The 13,805-nt window shown below is 48.8% G+C and overlaps 1 protein-coding gene across 8 annotated transcripts in view; it reads left to right on the top strand.

Annotated features, from left to right (window-relative positions):
- The window catches only part of RIN2 (Ras and Rab interactor 2), a 196,842-nt gene that overhangs the window by 180,696 nt on the left and 2,341 nt on the right, over positions 1 to 13,805 (top strand). For all 8 annotated transcript variants that reach the window (XM_032461754.1, XM_032461753.1, XM_032461752.1 and 5 more), the window contains 3 exons: positions 6,424 to 6,729; positions 8,767 to 8,898; positions 13,028 to 13,191. In XM_032461754.1, coding sequence (XP_032317645.1) covers positions 6,424 to 6,729; positions 8,767 to 8,898; positions 13,028 to 13,191 — 602 coding nt within the window. The remainder of the gene's footprint in view (positions 1 to 6,423; positions 6,730 to 8,766; positions 8,899 to 13,027; positions 13,192 to 13,805) is intronic.

Below are 13,805 nucleotides of genomic sequence, written 5' to 3'. Positions count from 1 at the left end.
TTTTTTAAAATTGAAGTAGAGTTGATTCACAATGTTGTGTTAGTTTCTGGTGTACAGCAGAGTGATTCAGTTATACACGTATACATATGTGTATATCTTCAATTTAGGTTATTGCAGGCTATTGAATATAGTTCCCTGTGCTGTACAGTAGGACCTTGTTGCTTATCTGTTTTATATATGGTAGTGTATATCTGCTAATCCCAAACTCCTAATTTATCCCTTCCTCCCACTTCCCCTGTGGTAACCATAAGTTTCTTTCCTATGTCTGTGAGTCTGTTTCTGTTTTGTAAATAAATTCATTTATGTCATTTTTTTAGATTCCTCCTATAACTGATATCATGAGACATTTGTCTTTCTCTGTCTGACTTACTTCGCTTAGCGTGATGATCTCCAGGTCCATCCATGTTGCTGCAAATGGCATTCTTTCTTTCTTTTTTATGACTGAGTAGTATTCCGTTGTATAAATATACTACATCTCCTTTATCCAGTCATCTGTCTATGTCTTGGCTCTTGTAAATAGTGCTGCTATGAACAATGAGGTGCATGTATCTTTTTGAATTAGAGTTTTCTCCAGATGTATGCCCAGGAGTGGGATTGCTGGGTAGGGTAACTCTGTTTTCAGTCAGGTAGCTTTTCAATTAATCAAACCAAGTAAACCACAGGTAGCGCAGGAAAAAAACACAACAGGCCCGAATCAGTAATCCTGGAGTCCTTTTTCAAAGGCACACAGTCCCCATTCAACAGGAGCAGAGGGGGCCAGTCAGTGATCTTTGCCGGCTCTCTGGGTGTCAGGTGCTCATGGTGTAGATCTCAGCCAGTCCTCCCAGCAGCCCCATCAGGAAGCTGTGAACGGCCCCGCTTCACAGATGAGAAGGCAGAGGCTCGTCTTCTCTCAAGGCCGCAAGGTAGAAAACCACTCATCTGGACTTTACATCTGCCCAGGGGCCACGGGACCCTGTGTGGTCTGTCTACTCTTTATGAGTAGTTTGTACAGAGGAGTGGAGAGGAGTGGCCGGGTGCTCCTGGGGCCGCCCGGGGTCACACCTCAACTCTGCTGAGAAGGGCGGATACAGTTCCTGCCGAGAGGCAGAAGCCAGTGGTGGTTCAGGGTCAGGGCTCAGACTGGACTGAAGTCCCAGCCCGGCTGCCACTCAGCTGTGTGTGCTTGGTCACAGGCCTCAACCCCTCTGTGCCTCAGTTTCTTCATCTGTAGCAGGGTTACCCAACACTGCCATGCACACCCCACGGACACTCCCTTCCTGCTGGATTTCCACCGGAACCCTGGTCCGGGGTGATGGAAAGGCTGGGGAGGGAATGCCCAGCCCACCGGCAGGAAGCCGCCCTCAGGCAGAGACCTCCCCAGGCAGACATGGGGCAGCTCCGAGGCTGCCCTGCGCTGTGTCTCTTCCCGGTGGTGACTGCTTGACAGCACGCACGCCCTGGGCTGCCTGCCCCCGTCCGCTGCCTGTGCTCCCGGACGCCCCTCCCCAGGGAGCTGCTCAAGCCTTTGTCCCTGGGGGCTTTTGGGAGACCCTGAAGACAAACAGGGCTCATGTGCTCGTGTCAGCTGAAGGCTGGTTCAAATACGCATTAAGCGCGTACACATGCTTGAAAAGCACTGCCACCCAGTCGGCATCAGTCCCGATCCATCAGCCAGTTACGCGGCCAAAGGAAGACAGGTGAGCATATAAAGAGCCAGCTCGTTCTGCCCCTCCTGTTTGGAGCGAGGCCTGGTGTGCCATCTCCTGGCTTCACGACCAGGTTCTCCACTGTCCTGGGAAGGTCACTGGACCTCTGAGCCTCGTGTGGATCTGCAGAACGAGGGGGGACTCGCCCCTCCATCACAGGGCGAGGCGAGGGCACCCGCCCGGCCCCGCACGACAGGGACTGCGCTAACAGACGCCCCTCCGCGTGAGCGATTGTAAGCGTTTCCATTTCACAGTGGGAGTTCCCCACAAAGAAGGCCCCCCTCTTGCCATCAGACATGAGCTTCTATTTCTCCTACTTTGCTTTTTTGAAAAAATATCAGGATGCTAGAACTTGACTAAACCAAGAGGCCAGAGGACCTATCCTCACTTTGGATCTTTGTTGTAACTTTAGGTCGCAACCTGTACATTTTGAGCATGTTGTTTAGATTCTGGATACTGTTAGAATCTTTGGAGAATACTGAGAGTCTTTTTGCTTTAACCATCAGTCGGATTCAAGCTGCTCCTTCTGCCATGACTGGATGGCAGTTCAGAAGTTCAGGCAATGACAGTGAGAAAGGGATGGTGATGGCCAGAGTTGCTTAGAAAGAGGGAACTGGGCTGGCTGCCCGGCCTCCTGGTCACCCCTTCCCGAGACCCGCGCCTTCTCCGAACTTCACCTTCGCCTCTGGGCTCTCGCTTCCCCTTTGGTGGCAGTGGGTGAGCAGAAAGTGTCCTGACCTGGCTGATGAGTGGTCTGTCCTGTGATGGTTCCCTGTCTCCTGTCTGACTTTCTCTGGCATCTGTGCTGCTGATGAGGTGAAGTAAGGGACGGCAGGCTTCACAGCACTAGAGCCCAATGACTGGAACTCGGCTTATAAATCTGTCTCAGGTCACACTGAGGCAGGAGCCCCAGGCCACTCCACGCCCTGGGCTTTGGGACCAGTGGAGAAGATCTCTGTAAACTTTTTCAGAAACTTTATTTCCATTTGGTTACTCAGTTAGCAGTCGGTGTCTAACACTCAGAATTCTGTAGCTCAGACAGTTCTCCAGGATTTTCTTATTTCTCTGTTTGTAGATGGACACAGTCGCCACAACCAGAGTTCTTGGGTATGAATCCCCGCACCCCGTCTTGCCATCTGCGTGGCATCAATCTCTCTGGGGTTCAGTTTCCTCATCTATAAAGTGAAGAGATAATAGTCCTCCCTCTGTGGGTTTGTTGGAGGATGTCCTCACATCTTGAGCGCAGAACAGTATCATTCTTGGATTCTTGGATTTTAAAGCAACTGGAGGTGGGGGAGGGTGTGGTTCAGCGGTAGAATGACTGCTTAGCATGATGAGATCCTGGGTTCAGTCCCCAGTACCGCCATTAAAATAAATAAGTAAACCTAATCACGTCCTCCCTACCCCCCAAATTTTTTTTAAATGAATAAAGCAATCAGAGATGATGGAAAATAGCAGATAGTAGTCATTTACAAGCAATATGATAGGTCTGCTCTTTCCTTTTATTCTGAGCTAGCCCACGAGCTGAAAGATTTTTCTGTTCCTTTTGTTCCATAAAATCATTTTTCCCTCTTGCTTCGGGGGCAGGACCTGGTTTTCCTGTTGGAGAGAACCAGTCGGGGACTTCTTTTTTCCTAGTCATTATGTTTATTAAGGATTTGCAAGGGTGGGGAGGAGTGGTTAGGAGTTAAGTTCTGAAAAAGAATGCAAAGAGACCAGTCTTTCTTATTTCTAAATTATGGCCTTTAAAAAATGTACTAAAACAATTTTTTTTCCTTTGGGGTTTTAAGGGAGTGAGCACGCAGCAGTGGGTCCTGGGTTTCAGCCCTCCTAGAAGACTTCCACAGTCCCACCAGTTTCTGAGGGAGTGTACAGTGCAAAGGCCAGAATCCCTTCCCTGGGTACAAGGGTGAGTTGCACAAGGGACCCACTCAGCCTGCTGGCGACCATCTTTCTGCTGCCGCCCCCCAGGCACAGCACAGAATCTTTCAGAGTGATTTGTGTGACTGCTCTGGCCCAGAGGTGATCAGTCTGGCTCTGAAGTTAAAAGCCGCCCCTGGGGTTCAAGGCAGAAATCCCAGGCTGGTCTCCAGCAGGTGTTTTCCGTGGGTTTGACTTATCACACGGTTATTGAGGGTGAACTTACATCCATACAGTGTGCAGCTCTCAAGTGTTACCCAGCGCGACGATTTTCACACGTGTCGCCACCACCCAGATCCAGACACAGAATGTCTCCACCCTCCACAAGTGCCCTCCCACAGCCTCGCTTATTCCCAGTCCTGGCTTCCGTCGTCACAGGCTGGTTCTTCCTGCTCTTGAACTTGGCAAAGATGACGCTCATCCGTGTCCGGCTTCTTTGTCCTCTGAGACTCAGCCAGCCGTGTCTGGAGCTGCAGCGTGCTCTTCCCGGGAATGACTCTTCCATTGTCTGAATTCAATTTCCTGGATTCCACTGTGCGGATGTGTCCTGGCGCCCATGCCATTGGGAGGGGCCTTTGCGTTGTCTGCAGTTTGGGGCTATTATGAATAACGCTGCCACCAGCATTCACATGCGTTCCTGATTCACGACGGACGTGATGTTTGCCCCCCTTGTTGGCCTCCTTTTAAACAGAGTGGTGATTACCAGGAATGCAGCTTCAGAATCTTTGGGTGGAGGGACTGGTCAATGTTTATGAACTTGAACTCTAGAACGAAGAGACCATTTACTTTGAAAAGCAGTTGTGGGGAGGGTATAGCTCAGTGGTAGAGCATGTGCTTAGCATGCACAAGGTCCTGGGTTCAATCCCCAGAACCTCCATTAGTAAATAAATAAATAAGCCTAATGACCTACCCCCCCAAAAAATATTACAAAAAAAATAAAGACAAAAAAGAATGAAAAGCAGTTTGGTTGGTTGTGCGTCTTCAAGCAAACCATTAGCTATCAGTTTCCTCATCTGTAAAAAGGGCCTAATAGTAGTATTGTGCAAAAATAATAGAGTTGTTGTAAGAATTAGATGAGATAATGAGTTAAAGCCCAGCCCAGCTGAGCACTGCGTGTTAATTGCTGTTACTGACTTTTCATCAGAATGACCGTTTGGGGTGAAGTCAGAGATGCTCTAGGACTTCATATAAGTTTGTTAACGCGACAGAACCAATGCAGACCAACTAATTTGTTTTAATCCCAGATGTGAACTGAAAATGTTCTGTTTTTTAACTTACTTAATAACCTCTTTTGCTTCAACCTTGAATGTCTGGAGTGATATAAACCCTGTATTTAAACAAAGAGATCTCCTGATGGGAGATGTGGAAGTGGAGGAACAAAGGAAACCTTGGGCCAGGAAAGCTGGCTGTCATGGGATCAGCACCAGCTCGTGGCATCAGTTTGAACTTTGGGTTATGGGACAATTTTTTTGGTATCTGTGTGCCTGGCTTAGATTTATCCTTGTCCCTGACCTTCTAATAATCGGGGATAATTTGGAGTCAATGTGATCTGATGCTGTGTCAGGAATTCCACAGGCCAGAGGGGGAGCTTGACCATTCCCACGGATCTGTGGGCTTCCAAGATGAAAGGACGTCAAATGTCAGATACTCCGTGTGGCTGTTACCCGGGTCACTTTGATGAGCGTGTGAAACATTTGAGACGGAAAAACTGATGTTGAGGAAGCTGAGAGCTTATCTTTGTGCAAACCATCTCCAGCCCAGACCTCCTCCAGGTTCACGGTCCCAGTCACTGTGCTGTCAGCTGCGTGAGCTACTCCCTGGGCAAAACCATGCAGAGGAAAAGGGGACAGTAAGGCCTCCCACACCTGGGGGTGCCTCCTCGCTCTGAGCAGAGACACGCTTCAGGACTTCTTCAATGTTTGTTTTGAAATCATTTCAGATGTAGAGAAAATTTGCAAAAAAGGGTATGAAGAAACCATGTCTGCCCTTTACTCAGAGTCCCCAGTGTTAGTGCTTTGCCCAGCTTGCTTCACCCCTTGTCTTTCTCTGTTTACACGCACACAGGAACACGCATGCACACGCGAGTGCATACACATGCGAGTGCATACACACGCGCACACACCTCTTTCTTTTTTTCTGAGCTACTTGCAGGCACTGTGTCCCTTTATCCCTAAATACTCAGTGTGAACTTCCTGAAAACAGGGCCATTGTGTTACAGAATTGCAGTAAAATTAACACTGCTTCAGTGCAAACAGGATTACCTAACCTGCAGGCTTTATTCAAATCTCATCTAATATCCCACTCATGCCCTTTTTGGCAAATGAAATAAAGACTTATTTTTGGTCCAGAATCCAATCCAAGATAGCATGTATATTTAGTTGTCCCCCCGCCCCAGGAAATGTTTTAAGGGACCTGGATCCCTTGCTGTTAAAAAACCCTGCCTTTAACATAGTTGCTTATCTGTCAGGTGGATCCTCAATGGAAGGGCGAGGTCAAAAGAACGTCTTCGAGAATATTCAGCTGTGTTTAACGGTGTGGGGGTGTAGAAGTTGTTAAAAAAATATGTTCCATTGTACTGATTGTGTGCAAGGGAGACTGGAACACTTCATTAGGGAAGAGTCACTCTTCCTGGCTTTACAGAAAAAAAAAATGTTGGTGCGTGAGTTGGTGCTAAATTCGGTGGGTTGAGTGCGAAGTTGGGACGTGTCTGCCTTCTAACCAGCGGGCGGGGTTGGAGGTGTCCGTTCCGAGAAAGCAGACCTTGCATTTCTCCTTTCTGCGGACCATGGTCACATAGCTGCGCTTCCTTTGGCAGATGTGGTGTTGGAGAAAGCCATGCACAAGTGCATCTTGAAGCCCCTGAAGGGCCACGTCGAGGCCATGCTGAAGGACTTCCACGTGGCCGACGGCTCGTGGAAACAGCTCAAGGAGAACCTGCAGCTGGTGCGGCAGAGGAACCCCCAGGAGCTGGGCGTCTTCGCCCCCACCCCTGACTTGGTGGATGTGGAGAAAATCAAAGTCAAGTTCATGACCATGCAGAAGATGTATTCACCAGAAAAGAAAGTCATGCTGCTGCTGCGGGTCTGCAAGCTCATCTACACCGTCATGGAGAACAACTCAGGTGATGCGGGTCGGGCTTCCTGGCTCCCAGATGCTCGCTTTCTGCCTCTCTCCTCCTCTCCACCCGGGGGCTCACAAAAACACTGTGTACTCCGGCCTCTGGCAAATTAGTCAGCATGCAACAGAGTAACCGCACGAAGAAAGTAAGCGCGGGAGGGCAACAGCAATGTTGTACGATGCCAATTTTAAGAAGATTTAGTCCCAGGGAGTGGGTACAGATTCAGTCCCTGGAGTCTGAGTTCCAGTCCAAGCTCTGTGCACGGGTTAGTTAAGTGTGGGACTTGGCCCCCTTCATCAACCTCCCCAGCTGCCGTTTCTGCACCTCTGGTGGGTGTAACCCTGTCCTTCTTCAGTGCATGTGCATGAACATTAGTGCTTACTCTTGTCATTGGCCCATGAGGGTTTGTGTCAGCGATTTGCGGCATTTGTCAGAAACTTGGAGCGCTCGGCTATGACGTGGCTTCATTGCAGCCGTGTCACTGGCTGTGGCTTCTTGGCTACAAGCTGAAGCAATGTGATGGGAGTTCACGTACATTTCAGAGCAGGGAGTCAGCTCTTGGGTTTCCCCTGTGCTGCTTCTTGTAGAGGCAGGGGTTCCCATGATTCATGGGTAGTGATCAGCCTTGCGATGTGCCGGGGCTCGGGTGAGCCTTTTTAATTCCATACATGATTCCAACTTTTCCTCTGAAATTGCTTGATGGAGAAGCAACAGAGGGAAAACACAGGCTCTGTTAACCACTGCTGAAGTAGGTAGTCATGTGCGGGCACTTTGCAGATCATGGAACAGAGACATTAAGATGTGAGCTCTGGGTGGAGGTGTAGCTCAGGGGCAGAGCACGTGTTTAGCATGCAGGAAGTCCTGGGTTTAATCCCCAGTACCTCCATTTAAAAATAATAATAATAAATTGGGTTACCTCCCCCCCAAAAAAAGATTAAAAGAAATTAAAAACAAGAAAAAGACCTGAGCTCTTGGGCTGCTCATAATAGCAGATGAACATTGCCTCTGAGATGTGACACCTACTTCACATACAAGAGATGTATTTTCTGTGGTTCACAAAATCATTTGTAAAGCCTCCAAAATTACGTCTGTACAGGATTGTGTCCTTCTGAAGCACACTTCTCAACCTCAGCACTAGTGACATTAAAACCGGAGGATTCTTTGTGGTGGGGCCGTCCTACCTCCCGTAGGAAGTTTATCGGCATTTGGATGCCACGAGCACGCCCACCCTTCAGTCATGACAATGAAAAATGTCTCCAGACAGTGCCAGATTCCCCGGGGGGCAAAATCACCCCTAGCTAAGAATCTCTGTTATAATAGCAGCAAGGACCAGACATTTTTTGCCATATGTTCATTGTATGCATCTATTCAACGTATGCTGAATTAACACATTTAAGTAAATTAAATGTGTGCTCATCTTGAAGACAGAGAAGGAACAGGTTATTCCTTGATTGAGTTTGGTCCTGTCATTATGTTTATAATAAATTTTTTAAATCTTATTTTTTATTATTTTTTTGAGGGGGGAGGTGATTAGGGTTTGTTTGTTTGTTTTAATGGAAGTGCTGGGGATTGAACCCAGGACCTCATGCATGCTAAGTACACGCTCTACCACAGAGTTATGGCCTCCCCGATCTGTTTATAATTAATTTGCACAGGAAACAAAAGGAAACAGGACACAAAGGATTAACACAATAAGTAGACACTTTGCAAGTGTTTTATCACATCACTTGCTGAAAAGTTAAACTATTTAAAAGTACTCTTGTTCTATTGCAAAAGTTGGTGCAATTCGCAAAAATGGGGAGAAAAATCTTCCCTGTGTTCATTGACTCAGGCATTCGTTCTGAAATTTCGAGTTAGGGTTGGTCCCTGCCAGGAGCAGTGGGAAGGGGCGTGGGACACAGAGAATTCCAGAAACACCCACCTCCGTTTATAAATAGCACATTTCCCCAGCATGACTCCTCGCTGTCTAATAAAAGCAGCAAGGAGGATATGAAAGAAAGATGGGTAGAAATTGTCCTGTCTCCCCCTTCCCGCCCCCAGGGAGGATGTACGGAGCTGACGACTTTCTGCCGGTCCTGACCTACGTCATAGCTCAGTGCGACATGCTGGAGCTGGACACCGAGGTCGAGTACATGATGGAGCTCCTGGACCCATCGCTGCTCCACGGGGAAGGTAACTGGCTCTCATAGAAGCGGGGGGAGCTGCGTGCTTTCTGTCAGTTTCTTTTACTTTTTCTTTTTTCTTTTTTAATTGAGGTGAAGTTTATATAACATAAACTTAACCATTTTAAAGTAAACAATTCAATAGCATTTAGTCCACTCACAGTTTCGAGCTACCTTCCACCTCTGTTTAGTACCAAAACATTTTCATCCCCCCAAAGTAAAACCCCATGCCATTCAGCATCATGTGGGTGTTTTATTTTTTAACTGAACTATATTCGATTTATCTGGTGTACAGCAGAGTGATTCAGTTACACACACATATATATTCCTTTTCATATTGTTTCATTATAGGTTAGTACAAGATGTTGACTATAGTTCCCTGAGCTGAACAGTGGGACCATGTTGTTTATCTGTTTTATGCACAGTAGTGTGTATCTGCTAATCGCCAACTCCTAGTTTATTTCCTCCCCCTCTTGGCATCTTAAGGGTTAATGGCCTTTTAATTTTATCCATTTATAAGAAGGTGCTGACTTTCTTCAGATTACAAAAGCAAACCATATTCATTGTAGAAAATTTGGGAAAGTCAGAAAAACACGCAAAAAAATGTAACCCTGCCATCATTATACTCTGCCGAGATTGGTTAATTGCAGTACAAAAACTACCATTCCACAGAATAAACTAAATGCCATTTTTAAAAAGAAATGGTTTCTTTGATTCCAAGAGGAAGCCGTAAACTCTCATTGGAGAGTATTTCCACTGTCAGAAGAATGGTGAAGGCCTGTCTTTTGTTTTCATCTTTATTTTTGACGTTTGGTTTTCGAGATGAAAACAGCATTGGTTTTCTTTTCTGTTTAAAAGGTAGCTTCTGCCCGTTGTTCAGGTGACCCTGCCGCGGAGCGAGATCTGGGCAGGGTGCTTTCACTGTCGGTCGGCTTTCCTTCCTGTGTCTGCTTGCCCCCGACATGTCTTCACAGAGAATCCCCTCCTTACGCACCAGTTAGGAATTTTATCTCAGGAATCGCTGGGGTGTTTGTCACTGTGGTGCGCAGGCTTGAAGAGCAGAAATAACTGGGGCTCTTGTGCGAGCTTGTCTTCTTCAAGGGGAAGAGATTGGAGCCATTGCCTCGTGCATCCTGACTGTCCCTGTCCGTGTGTTCCCGTCAGAGCCCAGATAGACCCCGAGTGAATTGTTGCATAATTTATTTTTCTCCAGTGAGTTTTAGTCTGGGCTTGAGTAAAAAGATCCACGGCAATGGGGTCCCCCCAGGGAATGCATCATCCTGGGATTTTCCCTGGAGGAAACTTCAACGCACTGTCACCCCTGGAGCGTGTCCCTTAGTTCCCTAGGTCCTCAGGGCTTGGCTCTCTTCCAGAGGATCGGTCCTCCTGGGCCCCGAGGTCCCCCTTCCGCCCTGTAGGGAGGACACTGACTCGGAATCCTTGATGACTGTCTTTCCATTCTGTGAGTGAGCCTCTCCATCCTTTTACCTCTCTCCCGCCCCCCCCCTTTAATCTCCCCTCATTAATATTCACAACACTGGGGCCAGACCTTCTGGGCCCCCAGACCCTGCCTGGAACCGCCCCCCAGATCCCCACCCCTGGCCCTGGGACTTCAGGGGGCAGGGCAGGGAAGCACGGGGCTTTGTCCAGGGACCAAGAGGAGCGTACATTCAACTCCGTGCTGCGGTCTTCCTTTCTCCCACTGCATTATTATTACAATTTTTTATGCATCTAAGGGTTTTTTTGAGTTTCAATCATGTTTAATTCTAGTCATAAGTAGGTTGAACTCTTGGGGCTTTGGGGAAAGTGCATGCCAGTTTCACTCAGAAAATTACCGTTCTGTTGCTGACAGCGTGTACTTGGGACAGACATATGCTTACATCATGTGGCCTGAGGATCGAGTCGGCCACTTCCTGCCACCTTTTCCAGCGTTTCCCCAGAGCCTAGCACTGCCCTGGGCGTGATGGTGACAGATGGGCAGGTGGCTGTTGTCACGTCTGGGAATCAGAGAGAAAGACAAGGACCCGGGGGAGGGTAGAGCTCAGTGGTAGAGCCCACTCTTAGCGAGCACAAGGTCCTGGGTTCATCTCTGCTCCGCCGCCCTCCCAGCCTTGCAGCCTGCCTGCTGCCCAAAGCGCTCTTCGGTTTGCGGGACCGCAGCCCACATCTGTTTTCTGCTGTTTAAGCAGGTAGTTTCATTTACGGAAAAGGCGTCATAGAAAACCTTTTACGTGCACAGCCCTTATGGCAGGGTTGTAGTTTTGCTGAAATTTAAACCTTCCCCTAATTACATCCACATGTTTCAAAGTGTGGTCAGTTTTGTGCTTCCAGCATTTTGAGTTTTCCCCTTAATGGCCTGAACCGTGAGCCATGGAGTCTAAAATTTGACGTCCAAAGGAAACAGCTGCCTCCCAGACTCGGCCGTCACTGTCCCTCCAAATCCCCTCTCCAGTACTGACACCTCCACAAGCCTCTCTTGAATACTGAAGTCCACATCAAGTCCTCCTGAAATCCTCTGTGTAGCGTTTAAATTCCATACCGCTGAGTTTTCACATTTAATCATCTGATTTGTTCATGAGGCAAATATTTAGTACAAAATCAGCCACTCAAAACTCCGTACTACATACAGTGGGGGCTGCCTTGGGAATTACACCCAGGCGGTGGAGCTGGTAAACTATTCAAATGACTCTTAACAAAAAGCCCAGGGGGAGGATACAGCCCAGTGGTAGAGCGCACGCTTAGCATGCATGAGATCCTGGGTTCAACCCCCAGTACCTCCATCAAAAAAAAAAGCCTGACATGTGATGTGTTCATGGAAAGTGCACCGCTCAGTGAAAACTAGCCCCCAGATTTCCACCAGGGACCTGGAAACCACAAAAGCATGTTTCTTTCTCGTGCGTCCAGTGCGATTCTCGGGGCAGGGGTGGGGGGCATTCGGGTTGTGGACAACTTCCCACCTTGAACGTTGTCACTTGCTGACCAGAGAGCGCTCTCCGGGGTCTTGCTTTGGCAGCTAAATTCTTTGGCCGTGAAAGTGATACTTGCACACAAAACTCATTAAACCACAACTAGCTTCTGGTCGCTGCATGAATAAACCACCAATGTTTGTTTGCTTTAATACATTTATAAACTTCAGTAGAGCAAAGACTCAGATTCTGCTTCTTTCAAGCCCACCCCCTGCTCTGTACCTGGCTTCAGCTCACAGTAGAAATCCAGGAGGTATTTGGACAAAGAACGTCTCAGTTGACAACGTGCTTTCGCCCAATTAGGGAATTTTTAATAAACATTTGGGGCGCCCCCTAGTGGTTCTCCAGTGTGGCGTATACAAGTTCCACCTAAAAACTTGTACTTTTTATAGTTTAGGACTACACTGTGAACACGTTTATATGCCTGGTCAGAGTGTTGTAAGTCTTGTAAACACTCCCCCAAACTTAAGAAATCATTCCTAAATGCACCGTCAAAGGCTCACCACTTGCTTTTCCCTGTAAATTATTTTTCCTCAAGTGTCGTGTTATGTTAGTCCCCAGCCAAGGAAGGGGAGGGAGGAAATCAGGAGGGGGAAGTGATTTTGGAGACCCGCCAGTATTGTGAGCGCTTGCAGATTGTGTCCGTCTTTCAAAGTATATGGTTGACTTAAAATTGAGAAAATATTAGTCCCTAAAAGAAAACCCTCGAAGCAAGCATTGCCGGGAGGCATGTGGACTCCCGTTCCTCAAAGAAAGGGTTCTGGCCTCGGAGCGATGGACCCCGCAGTCCTCCGCCACCTCCTCGCCTCCGTCCACCCCCAACACCCTGACCTTTTCTGGCAAAACATTTTCACAGTTGCACTTAAATAGTAGAGATGCTGTGTGCCTCGCCCACTGGAATGGAAGTTCCGTCAGTGAGAACAGGTGTGCTCAGCCCAGCCCAGCCCCCAGGGCCCCAGCGGTGGCGCAGGCCGGGGTCAGCCGTTCCTGGGGACGGATGCAGGAATGGACGAATGGGGGGCGTGCCTCGGACACGCGCTTCTGTGGTCCCTCCAGGAGACGCGTGAGGAGAGACGGAGAAAAAGCAAGGCCTGGGCCCCAACTCTGCTGTCCCCTAACTGTTGTCTCCAGAGGGTGAACCCCCAGCGAACTCACCCTCTGTGCCCTTTCCAGGAGGCTATTACTTGACGAGCACCTACGGGGCACTTTCTCTGATAAAGAATTTCCAAGAAGAACAAGCGGCAAGGCTGCTCAGCTCAGAGGCCAGGGACACCCTGAGGCAGTGGCACAAGCGGAGGACCACCAACCGGACCATCCCCTCGGTGGACGACTTTCAGGTATGTGGCCGGCGGTGGCCATGGGGCCCCGCGCTGCGCCCTTGCCCTCAGGACGCAGAGCTGGCTCCCGGCGCCACGGGCCCCCTTGGTCAGATCATCCGGTGGAAAAGGGATATTTTAAACCACCCTCTGATCTTGTGCTTTCACTTCTCTGTTTTCCTTAAATTAAAAAAAAAAAAAAATGTGGATTTGGCCCAGGTTTTACTGCCCTTAAAAAAACAGAGTCAAATTAGGGCAGGGTTTCTCCCAGAACGTTCAGCGTGGAAGCTGAGCGGACAGGAAGCCAACAGGAAGGATGCTCCGGGCACAGGGGGAGGTGGGGGACCGGCCGGGTGGAAACAGGCTCCCTGCACTCAGTCAGCGCATCTCCCCAAGTCTTCCCGCAGAGTCCACATTCTCCTCCTGCCGACCTTCCCACGCTGCACTGAGAGCCACTGGGGACCTCGTGTTGGGTTGAACTGCGTGAAACTGGCTTTTCAGGAGGGGAGGGAAGGCCCGCTTTCCGCAGTGTCTTGTGGTCCAGCCTAACGCGAGGGCCCTTTGGCATCACACAGAGCAGTCCGCCGTGAATGCAGCGTGTGCTCCTGTGTCTACATATTTTAAATCTCCCTCCT

This window comes from Camelus ferus, chromosome 19 (genome assembly GCF_009834535.1).
Source record: "Camelus ferus isolate YT-003-E chromosome 19, BCGSAC_Cfer_1.0, whole genome shotgun sequence".
In the NCBI taxonomy this organism is placed as follows: domain Eukaryota; kingdom Metazoa; phylum Chordata; class Mammalia; order Artiodactyla; family Camelidae; genus Camelus; species Camelus ferus.
The sequence above is the reverse complement of the archived record's forward strand: the minus strand, read 5'-3'. Positions and strand labels throughout refer to the sequence as shown.